Source organism: Coregonus lavaretus (assembly GCF_964263955.1).
Source record: "Coregonus lavaretus genome assembly, chromosome: 16".
NCBI classification, from domain to species: Eukaryota; Metazoa; Chordata; class Actinopteri; order Salmoniformes; family Salmonidae; genus Coregonus; species Coregonus lavaretus.
Window position 1 is genome coordinate 19219118 of NC_140003.1, and position 19365 is coordinate 19238482.

General features: G+C 43.2%; 1 protein-coding gene across 1 annotated transcript in view; it reads left to right on the forward strand.

Moving 5' to 3' along the window:
• Positions 1-19365, forward strand: part of LOC311143258 (SH3 domain-binding protein 4) — a 55427-nt gene that overhangs the window by 24381 nt on the left and 11681 nt on the right. The window contains exons 2-3 of the mRNA XM_084179072.1: positions 8943-9172; positions 9270-11659. Coding sequence (XP_084035198.1) covers positions 9046-9172; positions 9270-11659 — 2517 coding nt within the window. The 5' untranslated portion in view covers positions 8943-9045. The remainder of the gene's footprint in view (positions 1-8942; positions 9173-9269; positions 11660-19365) is intronic.

Genomic DNA, 19365 nt, shown 5'->3' on the forward strand with positions numbered 1-19365 from the left:
GACAGAATAACAACAATAAAATCCAGAAAAACGCATGTCAAAAATGTTATAAATTGATTTGCATTTTAATGAGGGAAATAAGTATTTGACCCCCTCTCAATCAGAAAGATTTCTGGCTCCCAGGTGTCTTTTATACAGGTAACGAGCTGAGATTAGGAGCATACTCTTAAAGGGAGTGCTCCTAATCTCAGTTTGTTACCTGTATAAAAGACACCTGTCCACAGAAGCAATCAATCAATCAGATTCCAAACTCTCCACCATGGCCAAGACCAAAGAGCTCTCAAGGGTGTCAGGGACAAGATTGTAGACATACACAAGGCTGGAATGGGCTACAAGACCATCGCCAAGCAGCTTGGTGAGAAGGTGACAACAGCTGGTGCGATTATTCCTAAATGGAAGAAACACAAAATAACTGTCAATCTCCCTCGGCCTGGGGCTTCATGCAAGATCTCACCTCGTGGAGTTGCAATGATCATGAGAACGGTGAGGAATCAGCCCAGAACTACACGGGAGGATCTTGTCAATGATCTCAAGGCAGCTGGGACCATAGTCACCAAGAAAACAATTGGTAACACACTACGCCGTGAAAGACTGAAATCCTGCAGTGCCCACAATGTCCCCCTGCTCAAGAAAGCACATATACAGACCCGTCTGAAGTTTGCCAATGAACATCTGAATGATTCAGAGGAGAACTGGGTGAAAGCGTGTGGTCAGATGAGACCAAAATCGAGCTCTTTGGCATCAACTCAAGTTGCTGTGTTTGGAGGAGGAGGAATGCTGCCTATGACCCCAAGAACACCATCCCCACCATCAAACATGGAGGTGGAAACATTATGCTTTGGGGGTGTTTTTCTGCTAAGGGGACAGGACAACTTCACCGCATCAAAGGGACGATGGACGGAGCCATGTACCGTCAAATCTTGGGTGAGAACCTACTTCCCTCAGCCAGGGCATTGAAAATGGTTGTGGATGGGAATTCCAGCATGACAATGACCCAAAACACACGGCCAAGGCAACAAAGGAGTGGCTCAAGAAGAAGCACATTAAGGTCCTGGAGTGGCCTAGCCAGTCTCCAGACCTTAATCCCATAGAAAATCTGTGGAGGGAGCTGAAGGTTCGAGTTGCCAAACATCAGCCTCGAAACCTTAATGACTTGGAGAAGATCTGCAAAGAGGAATGGGACAAAATCCCTCCTGAGATGTGTGCAAACCTGGTGGCCAACTACAAGAAATGTCTGACCTCTGTGATTGCCAACAAGGGTTTTGCCACCAAGTACTAAGTCATGTTTTGCAGAGGGGTCAAATACTTATTTCCCTCATTAAAATGCAAATCAATTTATAACATTTTTGACATGTGTTTTTCTGGATTTCTTTTTGTTATTCTGTCTCTCACTGTTCAAATAAACCTACCATTAAAATTATAGACTGATCATGTCTTTGTCAGTGGGCAAACATACAAAATCAACAGGGGATCAAATACTTTTTTCCCTCACTGTATCCAGTGTTGTAACAATATGCAAATAGTTAGTACAAATGGGAAAATAAATAAACATAAATATGGGTTGTATTTATAATGGTGTTTGTTCTTCACTGGTTGCCCTTTTCTTGTGGCAACAGGTCACAAATCTTGCTGCTTTGATTGTATATTGTGGTTTTTCACCTCTCTCTCTCTCTATCTGTCTCTCTTTTACACACACACACTCTTTCCTCTTTGAACGTAGGCTCAAACACATGCACACACAACAGGCTACACACACTGTAGACAGATCTTGATAGGCAGTCTATAAAGCAAGCATCTGAAATTGAGAATGCTGACAGGAAGTATGGGTAAAGTAAAAGTACGAGTCAAATTAGGGCAGCAGACATAGGACCATCCACTTGAATTGTAAAAAAGTAGCCTTGTTAATTTAAGTGGAAAAAGTACCCAACTGAAAATGAGTGTGTAACCGGCTGCATAGCCGACAGCCAGCGCTAGTGGAAAACACTGGTATACAGTGTGTTTACATTCCCTTTAGTGAGCATTTCTCCTTTGCCAAGATAATCCATCCACCTGACAAGTGTGGCATATCACGAAGCTGATTAAACCGCATGATCATTACACAGGTGCACCTTGTGCTGGGGAAAATAAAAGGTAACTCTAAAATGTGCAGTTTTGAGGGAACATGCAATTAGCATGCTGACTGCAGGAATGTCCATCAGAGCTGTTGCCAGAGAATTGAATATTGAATGTTGCCACCAATTACATTTTAGAGAATCTGGCAGTACGTCCAACCAGCCTCACAACCGCAGACCACATTTAAGCACTCCAGTCCAGTACCTCCACATCCGGCTTTTTCACCTGTGGGATCGTCTGAGACCAGCCACCCGGACAGCTGATGAAACTATGGGTTCACACAACCAAAGTATTTCTGCACAAACTGTCAGAAACCGTCTCGGGGAAGCTCATCTGCGTGTTCTTCATCCTCACCAAGGTCTTGACCTGATTGCAATTCGGAGTTGTAACCGAATTCAGTGGGCAAATACTCACCTTTGATGGCCACTGGCACGCTGTAGAAGTGTGCTCTTCACAGATTAATCCTGGTTTCAACTGTACCGGGCAGATGGCAGATGGCAGACAGCGTGTATGACATCGTGTGGGCGAGTGGTTTGCTGATGTCAACGTTGTGAACAGAGTGCCCCATGGTGGGGTTATGGTATGGGCAGGCATAAGCTATGGACACCGAACATAACTGCATTTTATCGATGGCAATTTGAATGCATAGAGATACCGTGGCGATCCTGAGGCCCATTGTCGTGCCATCCATCCGCCGCCATCACCTCATGTTTCAGCATGATAATGCAAGGACCCATGTCGCAAGGATCTGTACACAATTCCTGGAAGCTGAAAATGTCCCAGTTCTTCCATGGCCTGCATACTCAACATACATGTCACCCATTGAGCAAGTTTATAACAGCGTGTTCCAGTTCCCGCCAATTTCCAGCAACTTCACACAGCCATTAAAGTGGAGTGGGACCACATTCCACAGGCCACAATCAACAGCCTGATTAAATCTATGCAAAGGAGATGTGTTGCGTTGCATGAGGCAAATGGTGTTTACACCATACAGTGCATTCGGAAAGTATTCAGACCCCTTCCCTTTTTCCACATTTTGTTAAGTTACAGCCTTATTCTAAAATGAATAAAATGTAATTGTTTTCCTCAACAATATACACACAATACCCCATAATGATGAAGTGAATACAGGTTTTTAGATGTTTTGCAAATGTATTAAATAAAAAACTGAAATATCTTATTTACATAAGTATTCAGACCCTTGGAAAGGCACACACCTGTCTATATAAGGTCCCACAGTTGACAGTGCATGTCAGAGCAAAAACTAAGCAATGAGGTCGAAGGAATTGTCCGTAGTGCTCCGAGACAGGATTGTGTTCAGGCACCAATCTGGGGAAAGGTACCAAAACATTTCTGCAGCATTGAAGGTCCCCAAGAACACAGTAGCCTTCATCATTCTTAAATGGAAGAAGTTTGGAACCACCAAGACTCTTCCTAGAGCTGGCCGCCCAGCCAAACTGAGCAATCGGAGAAGGGCCTTGGTCAGGGAGGTGACCAAGAACCCGATGGTCACTCTGAAAGAGCTCCACAGTTACTCTATGGAGATGGGAGAACCTTCCAGAAGGACAACCATCTCTGCAGCACTCCACCAACCAAGCCTTTATGGTAGAGTGGCCAGACAGAAGACACTCCTCAGTAAAAGGCACATGACAACCCACTTGGAGTTTGCCAAAAGTCACCTAAAGGACTCTCAGACCATGAGAAACAAGATTGTCTAGTCTGATGAAACCAAGATTGAACTCTTTGGCCTGAATGCCAAGTGTCACGTCTGGAGGAAACCTGGCACCATCCCTACGGTGAAGCATGGTGGTGGCAGCATCAAGCTGTGGGGATGTTTTTCAGCGGCAGGGACTGGGAGACTAGTCAGGATCGAGGGAAAGATGAACGGAGCAAAGTACAAAGAGATCCTTGATGAAAACCTGCTCCAGAGCGCTCAGGACCTCAGACTGGGGCGAAGGTTCACCTTCCAACAGGACAACAACCCTAAGCACACAGCCAAGACAACTCAGGAGCGCCTTCGGCACAAGTCTCTGAAAGTCCTTGAGTGGCCCAGCCAGAGCCCGTCCTTGCATCCGATCAAACATCTCTGGAGAGACCTGAAAATAGCTGTGCAGCAACGCTCCCCATCCAACCTGACAGAGCTTGAGAGGATCTGCAGAGAAGAATGGGAGAAACTCCCCAAATACAGGTGTGCCAAGCTTGTAGCGTCATACCCAAGAAGACTTGAGGCTGTAATCCCTGCCAAAGGTGCTTCAACAAAGTACTGAGTAAAGGGTCTGAAATGTCATTTTGTGAAAACCGCCTTGGCCTTTTGTTCTAGTTTTATGAGGAATCACCCTACTGAAATAAATCCCTGACTAGTTGCATGAAGCCATATTAACTTTGTATCTTCCCATTACGTGAATCAACGAGGCAGAGATTATGGCTGAGCAGCTAAGCAGAGCAGAAAGGGCATCTGAGATGTGAAGTGAGACTCCAAATGACATGCCATTGTTTGTGAAGTTGGCTTCAAACATCATTTAGCTTTCTCTCTCCAAACGCTTTGTTAATCTGCTACTTTTGCAACTAGATTTACATCTCGGGTATCATCCTCTTTACCAATTGTTTCTGTGTGTTACATTCCAGATGTCGCTTCCCGCTATTGTCCTTCTTGATCTGCTGCTGTGAGGTTAAGTAAGTACTGCAGGGTGGTCACTGGTCAAGGCCAGGGGATAGGTCTAGAGAGATGTAGACCACCCAGATGGACACAGTGGTGTAATGCTGCCTGGAGATCTGGCTATACTCCCAAACGGCCCACCTGGCGACGGAAAGGCGCCCTGTGTGAAAAATTCTACACTCAGAAAAAAAGGTGCTATCTAGAACCTTAAAGGGTTCTTCGGCTGTCCCCATAGGAGAACCATTTGAAGAACCCTTGTTGGTTGCAGGCAGAACCCTTTTTGGTTCCATGTAGAACCCTTTCTACAGAGGGTTCTACATTCGGCTGTCCTCTGCACGGAGCACCTTAGCGTGCCGGTGCCCAGTCTGGGGCCGGCAACAGCCGAATAACCTTTTTTGAACCCTTTTTTCTAAGTGTATGAGAAACAGTGACATACATTCTGAATTACATACAAATATAAATGCCATATTGGTCTTTCACAGTCAGGACAAGCCAAGCTGTACTGTGCAAGTAGGCTAATAGTAGGCCTATCACAGGTTTCTGCCAGGTAAGCACAGGCTATTTTGTAGCTAGTTAACATTTTAATTGCGAAAAGTTTTTGGATTAGGCCAATCATTAGAATCATAAATGTTTTCCTGTTTCTTAATTGTTTGAGATCTGTATGTTTTACTTCATATTATGAGGCATGTCTTACCTTGCTTCAAAGTAGCCTATAGCCAAGTAGCCTATAGCCCACCATAGAAACCTGAGGCAATTATTTTATAAAGACGTCCTCATATGCGTTCTCCTGTTCTAGTGTTTTTCTTTAATCTTTCTTTCGTTGTCCAGCAGCAGGCATTATCCTAGTCATATTAGCAACCCATGATAGTTGTTACGTCTTTAGATCTCTTTCTACATGTCTAATGGATATTTCCATCTCTGTCCATGAAACCGCTTGCATGTGCGGTGCACATTTTAGAACTGTGTTGTCCTGCATTTTGGAACATGCGCACATAGGCCTACCGCCGTCTGTACATTGCTGCGCTGAAAATGTGAAGAAATAATAGTTGATCAACATTTTGATCTGTTCCATCAGCCTTATTCATTGATATGGCGTATACCTCCACTACTGTACTTTAATATCTATCGTGGGGATTAAGAAGTGAGTAAACACAATGCCCACTGAAAAATAAGTGCATATACCCTCCACTACACCACTGCATGGACACATACATTTGACCATCAAATTCCCCCATACTCTTTATCAAAGGCTCGTGTTGGCAGTCTTAAGGACAGAGGAGTTCATCTTCACCACTTTGTGAAGCAATGTTGCATTCCTCACATCATACTTTTCTTTCACTTGCTGGTGCCTGGAGGAGCGCCCTTAGAATCAATCATGCTCTAGTAAAAACATGTCAGTGGTGTCATAAGACCTTTCCTCCATGAAAACCCCCTCCCCAGAGCCTATGAGGTTACTGAATTATAGATGAATTGTAGTTTGTTGTGTGTCAAGAAACAGTGCTGTGTTCCACTGACCCACATCTGGTTACAACAATAGGGCAAAAGAGTTGAGCGATACGTTTTGTTAATAGTATTCTGCTGCATTTTGACCTCTTCAGTCTGGTTTTGCAAAGAGGTTTTAGAGTTTGGTGTTATTGGTACATAATCTCTTTGTCAGGAGAGCGTCTATAATAGTCACAACTGAAAGCCAGTGGTCACCAACCGGTCGACCATTCCTAGTCGATTAACAAACATTTCAGTTGAAAAGCCAACGATAAAGGCTGTGATAAAGGCTTGCGCTCCTTTTTATTGTATTATTAATGTTCAACTGTTGGAGGTAGGTGCAGTTGATTCAGAAGCCCTGCGCACCGGGTAAGCAAAGTGTTCCCATTTTGAACCATTTCATTTGTCTGAAAAGACAAACCGCGAGATCTGTGGCTAAATTGAGTGTGTCTACTGCGCTGGCCAATCGGATAGCTCAAATCACAGTGCCTACAGAGCTTCTACGACCCCGACCACAGCAAAGTCTGACACTAGCCTAAGTAAGATTTAATAACCTTTAAAACCATGACCACAGAGAGACTGTCATAGAATACAGCAAAGAGCTGCTGTTTTTATAAGAGCGTTCATGTTAAATTTTTATTCAGCACTGTCAACACTGTTATTATTCAACACTATTACAAAACATAAAATGCGCTTCTCCCTACTTCCACTCACGCTGCAGCTGCAGCTGAGACTAATGCCATGTTAAAACAACTGGGAACTCGGAAATCTCTAACTTCTGACTTCAGTGCGTTTAAGACAACTGGGAACTCGAAATTCCAAGTTGGAAACTCTGGCATCTTTCTAGACCCCTGACTTTCCGACCTGAAGATCACTGACGTCATGAAGTTCCCAGTTGTCTTGAAAGCACCATGACCATCAGATACAGGTACCATCAGTCCAGTAAAATACATTTTTTAATTATTTCAATTTATGCTCAGCTGTAATTTGCAAGTGCTACACCGACTGATCTATTTTATAATCAAAGCTCGAGTTTTTAAATATAATATGGTCTGAGAAGAACAATATTTGCAGGCATCTAGCCAACATGCTGTGATAATGTATTAGGCCTACTGCACAAACCTCATTCTTATAGATCTGTTTTTATTAGGTTAATGTTACATCTTTTAAGTCATGTAAAAAAAAAAATCTGAGAGGTAGATCTCGGCTTGCTTTTTGACTTCGAAAGTGATCTTGACTCAGAAAAGGTTGGTAACCACTGCTCTAAGTCATATTACAGTTACAGCCTATTTATTTGTCAGAAACCACTGTGTGCTATTGCCTTCATACTGCACAGGGGAGCAGGCAGAGGGAGTTTTGGCACTTTACACAAGCCACCTCTCCTTGAGTGTGGGAGAGGCAGCAGATATGACTGATGTTTTGATGTGTGTTGCCGTTGGGTCATCTAAAAAATATGCGGAAAGAGAACGGAGACTAGCTGAGATGAGGTCTGGATTTTACCGTAAGTCATCAGTGAGAAGCAATACCTGGTCTGTTGTTTTGTTAAAAGCAGTAATAAATATAGGGCTTCATATAGGTTGTCTTGACCAAAACATTGTTTTAGCCAAAAAGTAGGCTGTAATAAAAGTTGTTATAATGTGATTCATGCAAATTTTGTCAGATTATTTTGGGCTGCAGCTCAAAGTGCTGTCTACTCTCCCTTCTGAAGAATCTGAGTCTGTGGGCTAAAATGTTTACTTGAAATCAAATTGACCTTTTTGGATATGCCCTTCATTTATCATTCTGTTTCCGTATGGGTCTTTCGCTATCCCTTTTCTTTCTCCAGGTCCTTTTTGATAGCCTTCAGTGCAGAACCGTCCTCTCCAAAGGATGATCAAGGATAAAAAGTTTCACAGGGAAGGGAATGGATATGGAAATTAGCTCTACACACTATTTGTAACATACATATTCTAGAAATCGCTTTCACTGATATATCCTCTGATGGTTCGATATTTTTTTCAAAGTACAGGAGAACTGAGTGGAGCAAAAACCACAAACGCTTCAAAGTTAAAACAACATTTGGAGGACTCAAGGGTTTACTATTTCAAGCATAGCATAATGAAGGGCCCTGCTAACATCAACAGGATATATTTCAAAGACGAGAGAAGGCAAAAAAAGTTATTAAGTTGTCAGTTGCATTCTCTCAGGGCGACCTGCCTTTGGTATAGTATAACATAATGTAGAATGTCAAGGTTGTAGACCAAAGAGAGATGAGGTTAATACACTTCAGTGTCTATAGGGTTTCACAGTTTCACCTGAATTTCCAATAATAGTAATGCATACCTTGAAATCTCACATTGAATGTCCTCTCCACCCACCTTGAGGTAGAGGAATTTGTGTTTTGTGTGTGCAGGAATTACATGGTCAGACCCACCCCCAACCACACAAACACACATTGTAATTGCCAAATGCAAAATCCTATCTTCTGGGATGTGGAACTTGTAAATATCTGGGGGATATTTACATTGTGTCAACATTTGGCAATCCATTATTTTGCCTCTAAATTATATTAGTGAGCAGGTTGCAAGTCTGATATATTGTTCTAATCAGAATGAATCAGGCCCATTTAATGAGATTTTCATTTGTCGCTAAAAGTTAATTAGATAGAAATAAGCCATTTAGTTAATCCTGTTCTTTTCTATTTCACCTCCAGAGACTATGAAAGGCTGTTGACGACTAACTTTGCCATTGGCTGAAAGGGAACCCAGGATAGCAGCCTGAGCACATAGGTTGGGTGCGCAGGGAAAGAACCAACAATGGCCGCCCATCGAATCAGAGCGACCAACAACAACAACATTGCACTGCCACGCTGCAAGTCAGAGGGGACACTCATTGATCTCAGTGATGGAGTGTCTGAATCTAACTGCCTCACAGACATCAAAGGTACGCTAATGAGGTTGATTGAATATTTGAGATATTCTGTCGTAGTATTGATAATCTGATAAAAGATTGATATTTTTTGGTGTTCTGTTTTTTGCAGTGCCTTCTCCCAGTGCCTTAAGACTGGACGCCACTGCCTCCTTTGGCACTGCCAGGGAAGTCGTTGCCATTAAGGATTACTGTCCCTCCAGCTTTACCACCCTCAAGTTCTCCAAGGGAGAACATCTCTTTGTGCTGGACACATCGGGTGGAGAGTGGTGGTACGCCCACAACAACACTGAGATGGGTTATATCCCTGCGGCATACGTCCAGCCCATCAACTACCGGGACTCCTCCTTCAGTGACAGCGGTATGATCGACAGCTTAGGAGACTGCTCTGTTGAGGAGGGAGCCAAGGAGCTGGACCTCCTTGGAGATTGGACCGGTGTGATTCTGAAACCCACTGCCCCCCAAAACGGCAACCCCTTTGCCCCCCATCACCAGCCCCTTTGTCGTAGCGCCACCAACCCTTTCCTCAATGGAGCCTTTCAGGGTTCGCTGGATCAGAACAGTAATGAGAACAGTAAGTCAGTGGATCTTCTTCTTTTTGACACCCTAGCTCCCTCTGTCCCACCAAACTCCACCAGCAGCACTGTCAACATCAATGGCTTTGGCAGTGGCATCTTTGATCTGAACCCCATCAGCCCCAGCCTGGGAGTGGGCCAGACCTTACGCAGGGACAACCCATTCTTCAGGAGCAAGCGATCCTACAGTCTCTCAGAACTTTCCATCCTGCAGGCTCAGAATGACGCCCCACAGGCATCCTCAGGTTTCTTTGGAGGCCTGAAAGCCCCTGCGCCTGAGCAGTTCCAGAGCAGAGAGGATTTCCGGGAAGCATGGCTCAATCACCGCAAGCAAGCCAGGTCCTGCCATGACCTGGACTCCTTGGGCCAGAACCCAGGCTGGGGCCAAACGCAGCCGGTGGAGACCAACATTGTCTGCCGTCTAGACAGTTCTGGAGGAGCCGTCCAGCTTCCAGACACCAGCATCAGCATTCACATCCCTGAGGGCCACGTGGCCCCTGGAGACACCCAGCAGATCTCCATGAAGGCCCTGCTGGACCCACCTCTGGAGCTCAACAACGACCGCTGCACCACTGTGAGCCCAGTTGTGGAGATCAAACTCAGCAACATGGAGACCAAAACCACTGTCACCCTTGAGATGAAAGTGTCAGTTGTGGTGAAGAAGGAGAGCAGACAGACGACAGAGGTCATGTGTGTGAGGAGTGACTGCAAGGAGGGCCCCTACACACCAATCCCACAGCCGTACATGTATGGGGACACCGTCCAGGTCTGTCTGGATAACCTTGAGCCCTGCATGTATGTGTCTGTTGTGGCCAAGGCCCAGTTGGTTGCTCCAGACACCACAGTTTGGGATAACGTGGTGAAGAAGGTCACCCTGGGCGTCTATGGGCCCAAGCACATTCACCCATCCTTTAAGACTGTGGTGGCTATCTTCGGCCATGACTGTGCCCCAAAGACATTACTGGTGAGTGAGGTGGGGAGGCAGGCCCACTCTGCCCCTCCAGTGGCCCTTCAGCTCTGGGGGAAGCACCAGTTTGTCTTGGCTAGACCACAGGATCTACTGGTCGGGGTTTACTCCAATATGGCCAACTATGAGGTCAAGGCCAGTGAGCAGGCCAGGGTGGTCAGGGGGTTCCAGGTCAAACTAGGAAAGGTTAGCAGGCTTGTCTATGTGATCTCCTCACGCACTGCTGACGATATCTCAGATTTTACATTGCGGGTCCAGGTCAAGGATGACCAGGACTGTATTCTCGCCCAGTTCTGCGTTCAAACACCAACACCTCCACCCAAGACTGGTCCACGGACGTCTGCGCAGAGGCGCTTCCTGAAGAAGAAGGAAGTAGGGAAAATTGTCTTGTCCCCGCTGGCCATCACTACCAAGTACCCTGTGTTCCATGACCGACGAATCCACAACCTGAAGTTTGGCAAGTTTGTCAAAACAGTAATCCGGCAGACCAAGAACCAATACTTACTGGAGTACAAAAAGGGGGATTACGTTGCCCTTCTGAGCGAGGAGAAAATCAAACTGAAGGGACAGTTGTGGACTAAGGAATGGTACATCGGTTACTATCATGGTAGGACGGGACTTGTCCATGCAAAAAATGTTCTGGTGGTGGGGAAAGTGAAGCCCATTTACTTCAGCGGTGCTGAACTTACCACTACACTCTTACTGACGCAGATACTAAAGCCCAGCAAGTTCCTGACGTACATCTATGCCTCTGTGAGGACTATACTGATGGAGAACGTAGGAAGCTGGAGGGCGTTTGCTGATGCCTTGGGTTACGTCAACCTACCACTGACACATTTCTGCCGTACAGAGCCGGACAGTGAGCCTGAGAGGGTGGCGTCTGTTCTGGAGAAGCTGAAGGAGGACTGCAACAATGCAGAGGGCAAGGAGAGGAAGTCCTTCCAGAAGGAACTGATGACTGTAAGTAATGGCCACAGGCCGAATTTGGCTCATGGGTGGTTTTATCCCCCCCCGCCCCAAGTTTTCTGAGCAAAAATAATAATATACAGTTGAAGTCGGAAGTTTACATGCACTTAGGTTGGAGTCGTTGAAACTAGTTTTTCAACCACTACACACATTTCTTGTTAACAAACTATAGTTTTGTCAAGTCGGTTAGGACATCTACTTTGTGCATGACACAAGTAATTTTTCGAACAATTGTTTACAGACAGATTATTTCACTTATAATTCACTGTATCACAATTCCAGTGGGTCAGAAGTTTAGAAAAAGCCACTGCTCTTTACTAAGATTAAATGTCAGGAATTGTGAAAAACTGAGTTTAAATGTATTTGGCTAAGGTGTATGTAATCTTCCGACTTGGGTGAATTTTGGCCCATTCCTCCTGACAGAGCTGGTGTAACTGAGTCAGGTTTGTAGGCCTCCTTGCTCGCACACGCTTTTTTAGTTCTGCCCACACATTTTCTATAGGATTGAGGTCAGGGCTTTGTGATGGCCACTCCAATACCTTGACTTTGTTGTCCTTAAGCCATTTTTCCACAACTTTGGAAGTATGCTTGGGGTCATTGTCCATTTGGAAGCCCCATTTGCGATCAAGCTTTAACTTCCTGACTGATGTCTTGAGATGTTGCTTCAATATATCCACATAGTTTTCCTTCCTCATGATGCCATCTATTTTGTGAAGTGCACCAGTCCCTCCTGCAGCAAAGCACGCCCACAGAATGATGCTGCCACCACCGTGCTTCACGGTTGGGATGGTGTTCATCGGCTTGCAAGCATCCCCCTTTTTCCTCCAAAAATAACGATGGTCATTATGGCCAAACAATTATATTTTGGTTTCATCAGACCAGAGGACATTTCTCCAAAAAGTACGATCTTTGTCCCCATGTGCAGTTGCAAACCATAGTCTGACTTTTTTATGGCGGTTTTGGAGCAGTGGCTTCTTCCTTGCTGAGCGGCCTTTCAGGTTATGTCGATATAGGACTCGTTTTACTGTGGATATAGATACTTTTGTACCTGTTTCCTCCAGCATCTTCACAAGGTCCTTTGCTGTTGTTCTGGGATTGATTTGATCTCTAGGAAGCAGAACGTGTCTCCTTTCTGAGCGGTATGACGGCTGCATGGTCCCATGGTGTTTATACTTGCGTACTATTGTTTGTACAGATGAACGTGGTACCTTCAGGCGTCAGGAAATTGCTCCCAAGGATGAACCAGACTTGTGGAGGTCTACAGTTCTTTTTCTGAGGTCTTGGCTGATTTATTTTGATTTTCCCATGATGTCAAGCAAAGAGGCACTGAGTTTGCAGGTAGGCCTTGAAATACATCCACAGGTACACCTCCAATTGACTGAAACTATGTCAATTAGCCTATCAGAAGCTTCTAAAGCCATGACATCATTTTCTGGAATTTTCCAAGCTGTTTAAAGGCACAGTCAACTTAGTGTATGTAAACTTCTGACCCACTGGAATTGTGATACAGTGAATTATAAGTGAAATAATATGCCTGTAAACAATTGTTGAAGAAATTACTTGTGTCATGCACAAAGTAGATGTCCTAACTGACTTGCCAAAACTATAGTTTGTTAACAAGTCATTTGTGGAGTGGTTGAAAAATGAGTTTGAATGACTCCAACATAAGTGTATGTAAACTTCCAACTTCAACTGTATACAGTACCAGTCAAAAGTTTGGACACACCTACTCATTATAGGGTTTTTCTTTATTTTTACTATTTTCTACATTGAAGAATAATAGTGAAGACATCAAAACGATGAAATAATACATATGGAATCATGTAGTAACCAAAAACTGTTAAACAAATCAAAATATATTTTATATTTGAGATTCATCAAATAGCCACTCTTTGCTTTGATGACAGCTTTGTACACTCTTGGCATTCTATCAACTAGCTTCATGAGGTAGGCAACTGGAATGCATTTCAATTAACAGATGTGCCTTCTTAAAAGTGCATTTGTGGAATTTATTTCCTTCTTAATGCATTTGAGCAAATCAGTTGTGTTGTGACAAGGTAGGGGGGGGGGGGGGTATACAGAAGATAGCCCTATTTGGTAAAAGACCAAGAGGATAAGTTCATTAGAGTTACCAGCCTCAATTGCAGCCCAAATACATGCTTCACAGAGTTCAAGTAACAAACACATCTCAACATCGACTGTTCAGAGGAGACTGTGTGAATCAGGCCTTCATGGTCGAATTGCTGCAAAGAAACTATTACTAAAGGACACCAATTAGAAGAACAGACTTGCTTGGGCCAAGAAATACGAGCAATGGACATTAGACCGGTGGAAATGTGTCCTTTTTTCTGGAGTCCAAATTGGATATTTTTGGTTCCAACTGCCGTGTTTTTGTGAGTGTGGGTGAACAGATTATCTCTGCATGTGTATTTCCCACCGTAAAGCATGGAGGACGAGGTGTTATGGTGTGGAGGTGCTTTGCTGGTGACACTGTCTGTGATTTATTTAGAATTCAAGGCACAGTTAACCAGCATGGCTACTACAGCATTCTGCAGCGATACGCCATCCCATCTGGTTTAGGCTTAGTGGGACTATCATTTGTTTTTCAACAGGACAATGACCCAACACACCTCCAGGCTGTGTAAGGGCTATTTTAGCAAGAAGGAGAGTGATAGAGTGCTGCATCAGATGACCTGGCCTCCACAATCCCCCGACCTCAACCCAGTTGAGATGGTTTGGGATGAGTCGGACTGCAGAGTGAAGGAAAAGCAGCCAACATTTGCTCAGCATATGTGGGAACTCCTTCAAGACTGTTGGAAAAGCATTCTAGGTGAAGCTGGTTGAGAGAATGCCAAGAGTGTGCAAAGCTGTCATCAAGGCAAAGCCGTGGCTATTTGAAGAATCTCAAATATAAAATATATTTTGATTTGTTTAACACTTTTTTGGTTACTACATGATTAATATGTGTTATTTCATAGTTTTGATGTCTTCACTATTATTCTACAATGTAGGAAATAGTAAAAATAAAGAAAAACCCTGGAATGAGTAGGTGTGCCCAAACTTTTGACTGGTACTGTATATATATTTTTTATTCGTTGTTGGACATAAAATACTTTCAAGACACCAGCAAATCAGCTTCAAGTGATTACAATTTTGGAAATCTGTTCCCAAGTATTCCCACGCATAATAGAGAGACGTGATCGTATACAAATGTAAGCAAAGTTGGAAATTATTATGTTTTAGTCAAATATTATATATGTTTGGGCTTCTTGTGGTCAATTTGCAGTCTACAAATTATTTGTCATTATGTTCCGGCCCCCCGACCATCCGCTCAATAAAAAATCTTCCCGCGGCTTAATCTAGTTGATGAACCCTGGCCAAGGGCCTTGAGGTCTTTTTTCTATTTTGTCGCAGATGAGTTAGCGTTTCCTTTCAGTTATTCTTCAGTCTTAAATATCATATCGAAGTAAACTTGGAGTCACGCGATGATATTGTGTGGTCCTCCCACTACGACTCAGGAAAGCATGCAGTACATTAGTCTACAGATTAAATAAATTCTGAAGAACTTCACTGGGTGGTGAATGTGCATGGTGATGAGGTTGATGTGCCTTTCTAATAAATATTGAGGGTCTTATTCTGATGACATGATGATTGAGCTGGGCTGCCATTTGACATAAAAAGAATCTTGCTCTTTTTGTCCATAATAATCTCATCATGTAGGCCAGTGTTTCCCAACTCCAGCCCTCGAGTACCCCCAACAGCACACATTTTTGTTGTAGCCCTCGACAAGCACACCTGATTCAACTTGTCAACTAATCATCAAGCCCTCAATGAGTTGAATCAGGTGAGTTTGTCCGGGGCTACAACAAAAATGTGTGCTGTTATGGATCCTGGAGGACTGGAGTTGGGAAACACTGATGTAGACTATACCCACACTGTATCTGCAAGCTGTTGGCTAGAGTGCACATGCCAAGACCAGAGTGGGCACATTCGCTATATAACGCATTTTGTTTTTGACAAAACCATCAGTAGAGTTGAAAATGCGGGAATTTAACCGCAAAAGTTATTTTATGTGCACTTCGTCATCACGCACAGCCTTTTATCCGCAACAAGTCAATTTGATGGAATCACTTTGCTGGTGGGAAAATGTGCATATTGTTTTTATGCAGATTTTATAATATTTGCAGGAAAATCTGTCACCAATTGGATGGAAACCTAGGTTATGTGTTTATAACTTTTGTTTCTTCTGTTTGTTCTAGTTTGCATGTTTGTGTCTTGTGTTTGGTCTTGTGTGTGCACTGTGCCTGCACCTGTCTCTGTCATTGTGTGTCTAGCTTTGGTATTTTTCAGGTCAGTCGTGGCTTTGGTTCCTTATCTACTTACAGCTGATTGAGGCTATGGTCCAGTGGGCTAATTCTGTTGAGAGTGCAGTCAATAAGTGCTGCGTGGGCATCAGGGTCTAATGGGGACTAGGGAGTTGTGTAGAGCAGCAGAATATTTTGGTACAGTCCAACCACCACTTCGGTCTTGTAAATCACATTGAGTTAGAGATACTGTATGTGCTGCATTCGTAAATCCAAATGATGGCTCACCCTGCCTTGATAATGCTCCGTCTTCATTTCAAGTCATAATGTGTAAATCAGCAGCAGTTGCAAAGTTAGCGGGGAGGCCGTGGTAGTGGGCATGGCAAATGGTGCGGTTTTAGAGGCCCTCCTCTTGGACTCAGAGACAAAATGTTGCTGTTTTAAAGCAAATTTCCTGCAATTCTACACATTTTGCCATGCGGCGGAGAGAACATTTTACAGGTTTAAAGCTAATTTCCTATAATTCTACACATTTTACCATGGCTTATGCCATGTTCTTATTTATGCTTGCTGAGTGACTCAAACGTTATTTAAAAAATCAATGGGGGCCCCATGCCATGACATTTTTTGAATTTTAGATTCTCCCTGACTGTCTAGTTTTTATTTTGGTGATTGTTAGTTCTTAAAGATTATCTTATTTAAAAAATATATACTGTAGCTCCGTTATCTTTTTCTACATACTTTATATCATGGTTTCGTCGTCCCGATAAAACACATTTTTGGGTGTGGAGGCAACAATTTAGCCCCGCCACTTTTAAATGAATATAGGGGAAACATTGAACATGATAAATTCACAGACAGATTGAAGAATAGAGCCATAGAAGCATGTTATACTGTATGGATTAGCAATATATCTGATGAATACTGTTCCCCTCATGTTGCTGAGGGAGTGCCCCTTTCAGAGAGTATCATTGTGCTCCCTGTTCTCTTTCATAGGTGAGATTCATGTCACGCCGTAACAATGACATTGATATTAGGTGAGACTGTTTCCCCTCAAATGTGTCTGAGACGGAAGACAGGGCACACACCAGATATAACTATTGTTGTCATCTTTTAACATCTGCATTATTCAGTCAGCACTGTCCCCATTGGTGACCCTGGCGTGTCAAGACTCTCATTAACACTGTAGCCTCACCACACCCACTAATAGACCAGAAACCAGCTGGTTTGGGACTGACTTGGAAACGTTTCCTGAAAACCCAACCCTTTTCTGTATGTTTCCCTTTCTCACATTATTGTGTGCAAATATGTTGTCCTCAAGACAGTTTCATTCAGTATTTCCCAGTATTGCCTCTGGGAAAATTGGCAGCAGGTCCTGCAATAAGTTTCTATTCAGACCTATATTTAAACATTTTTCAATATGTAGTCTCTCCTTCCCTCATGTTTCAAAGTGTTGACAACCTCTGAGATGTGATGTCGATTTTAAATCATTGATTTTTGTCATCTGCGTGTCAATATAATTCAAGTTCGAAACAGTATGTGCTATGTGAGAATGTTCACAAACTTAAAGTGCAAGAATACTCAAAACGTCAGCCTCACTCGCTCTCAGTACATTCGTAATGATTTTCTTTTTTTCAGTAACATTCCTTTGTTGAAGTCCCTTAGAGGTCATGGTCATAATAGAACAGGCTCTGAGGTAAGATGGAACATAAACACTATATAATTAACTTCGGATTGTAAACACTAATTACAACCATGTATAGACATAGTGGAGCTTCACTGTGGAGAAGAAGAACTATATATAAAGACGAGTCCGTGCTGGATAAAGACGTGTCCTCCACAACACTTCCCATTTCTCAGGCTCAGTTGTTTGGTGTACACTTTGTAATGATGTGATACAATCAGTACAATTAGTTGGGTGTGTTTTCCCTTTTCCAATGTACATAGAACATCTTGGAAAATAGGATGTACTTCATTGGATGGACCTTTGGAAGCGATGGTGCAGCAACCAGTAATACTGATATCATCACTGAATTCAAAAGTATTCACAAAGTGGCATACTTAGAGCAAACTAATCCAGCCTTGCATGCATAGAATGTACAACTCCTGATTAATAACTACCAAAGACATTCACAAACACTCTTTTAGTTTATTTATGGAAAATACCGCAGTCTATACAACTTCACACAAGGTTATTTGGTACTTATGCAACAAGAGTTGAAATGGGGGACTATAAAGTTAGAATCCACTTCCTCCCACTGAGAGGATGTTAGTGTTATTGAGGCCCCACTGAGATATCCTCACATTCCAAGGCAGGCTACAAGGGAACCAACGCATGCCGGATGGATATCTGTTAGCAACCAGTGTGTCTACACCAACCCACCTATCCAGCTTCACAAATTAGGATTGATGTCTAGGTTAGTCAAATCTAATTTAGGTAACCGCTGTTCCTGTGTGCACAACAATAACTAACAGTTGTTGCTTGTTTACCCTGGTTTTTCAAGAGGAGTTTTGTGTACTGAAAAGTGGGCACTGTGGCTTTTTAAGTGCATATATTGTGTGCGATTTTATAAGAAGCATCTTTTTGCAGCTGTTTATCCCTCAAACAATAGATTGCTTACATTGTGGTGGGCTTCAATTGCGGTCGTCTGAGTCTTAGTATGTGGCTGTCAATTTAATTACCGTCTCTCTGCAATTAAGTATTTTCTCTGACACTGAAAATAATCCCTCCTGATTCACTTGCATATCATTTGACGGAGAGCTGAGAGCGTATTTTTAGATACAAAGCAAAGGAAATCAAAAGGATTGTGTGCGCCTCAGAGAGAGAGATGACAGCCTTTGTGCTTGAGCATCTGAAGGCATGCACATTTTCTCTCATTGTTCAGGAAAAAATGAATTATCAGCAATGTGTTAGACATGGGCCTATATCCAGTCATCCCAAATAGAGAGAGATTCCTGTTATTTCCCCCCTCTACTTCCCCCTTTTGACCTTTTCTTAGTCGGTGGAACTGCATTGCTCTGCATTGCCTGTAGTTATTGCCTATTGAAGCATAATCCAATTACTTAGAAACATTTTCTATTCCAAAACAAATATATGGAAAATGAGTTTGCATATGGTAATGGTGACCACCAATTGAACTCCACTGCTAAACCACAAAACTTCAGTGCCCGTGCTAAATCCATCTCTAGCAGCGAGCTTGTGAACTTTGTTTTAATGAAACCTGCAATGCCTATGAGGTTATCTTATGACCACATATGATAAAGTATGTTTTGTACATTCTGTTAATTGTGCATGTTTATTTCATTCAAGACTCAGCTCTGATATGCTTTTGTGACCTAGCAAATTTGCCCATGACTGATTGTGTAGGAGTTGAGCTATGAATGTATAATTCAGAG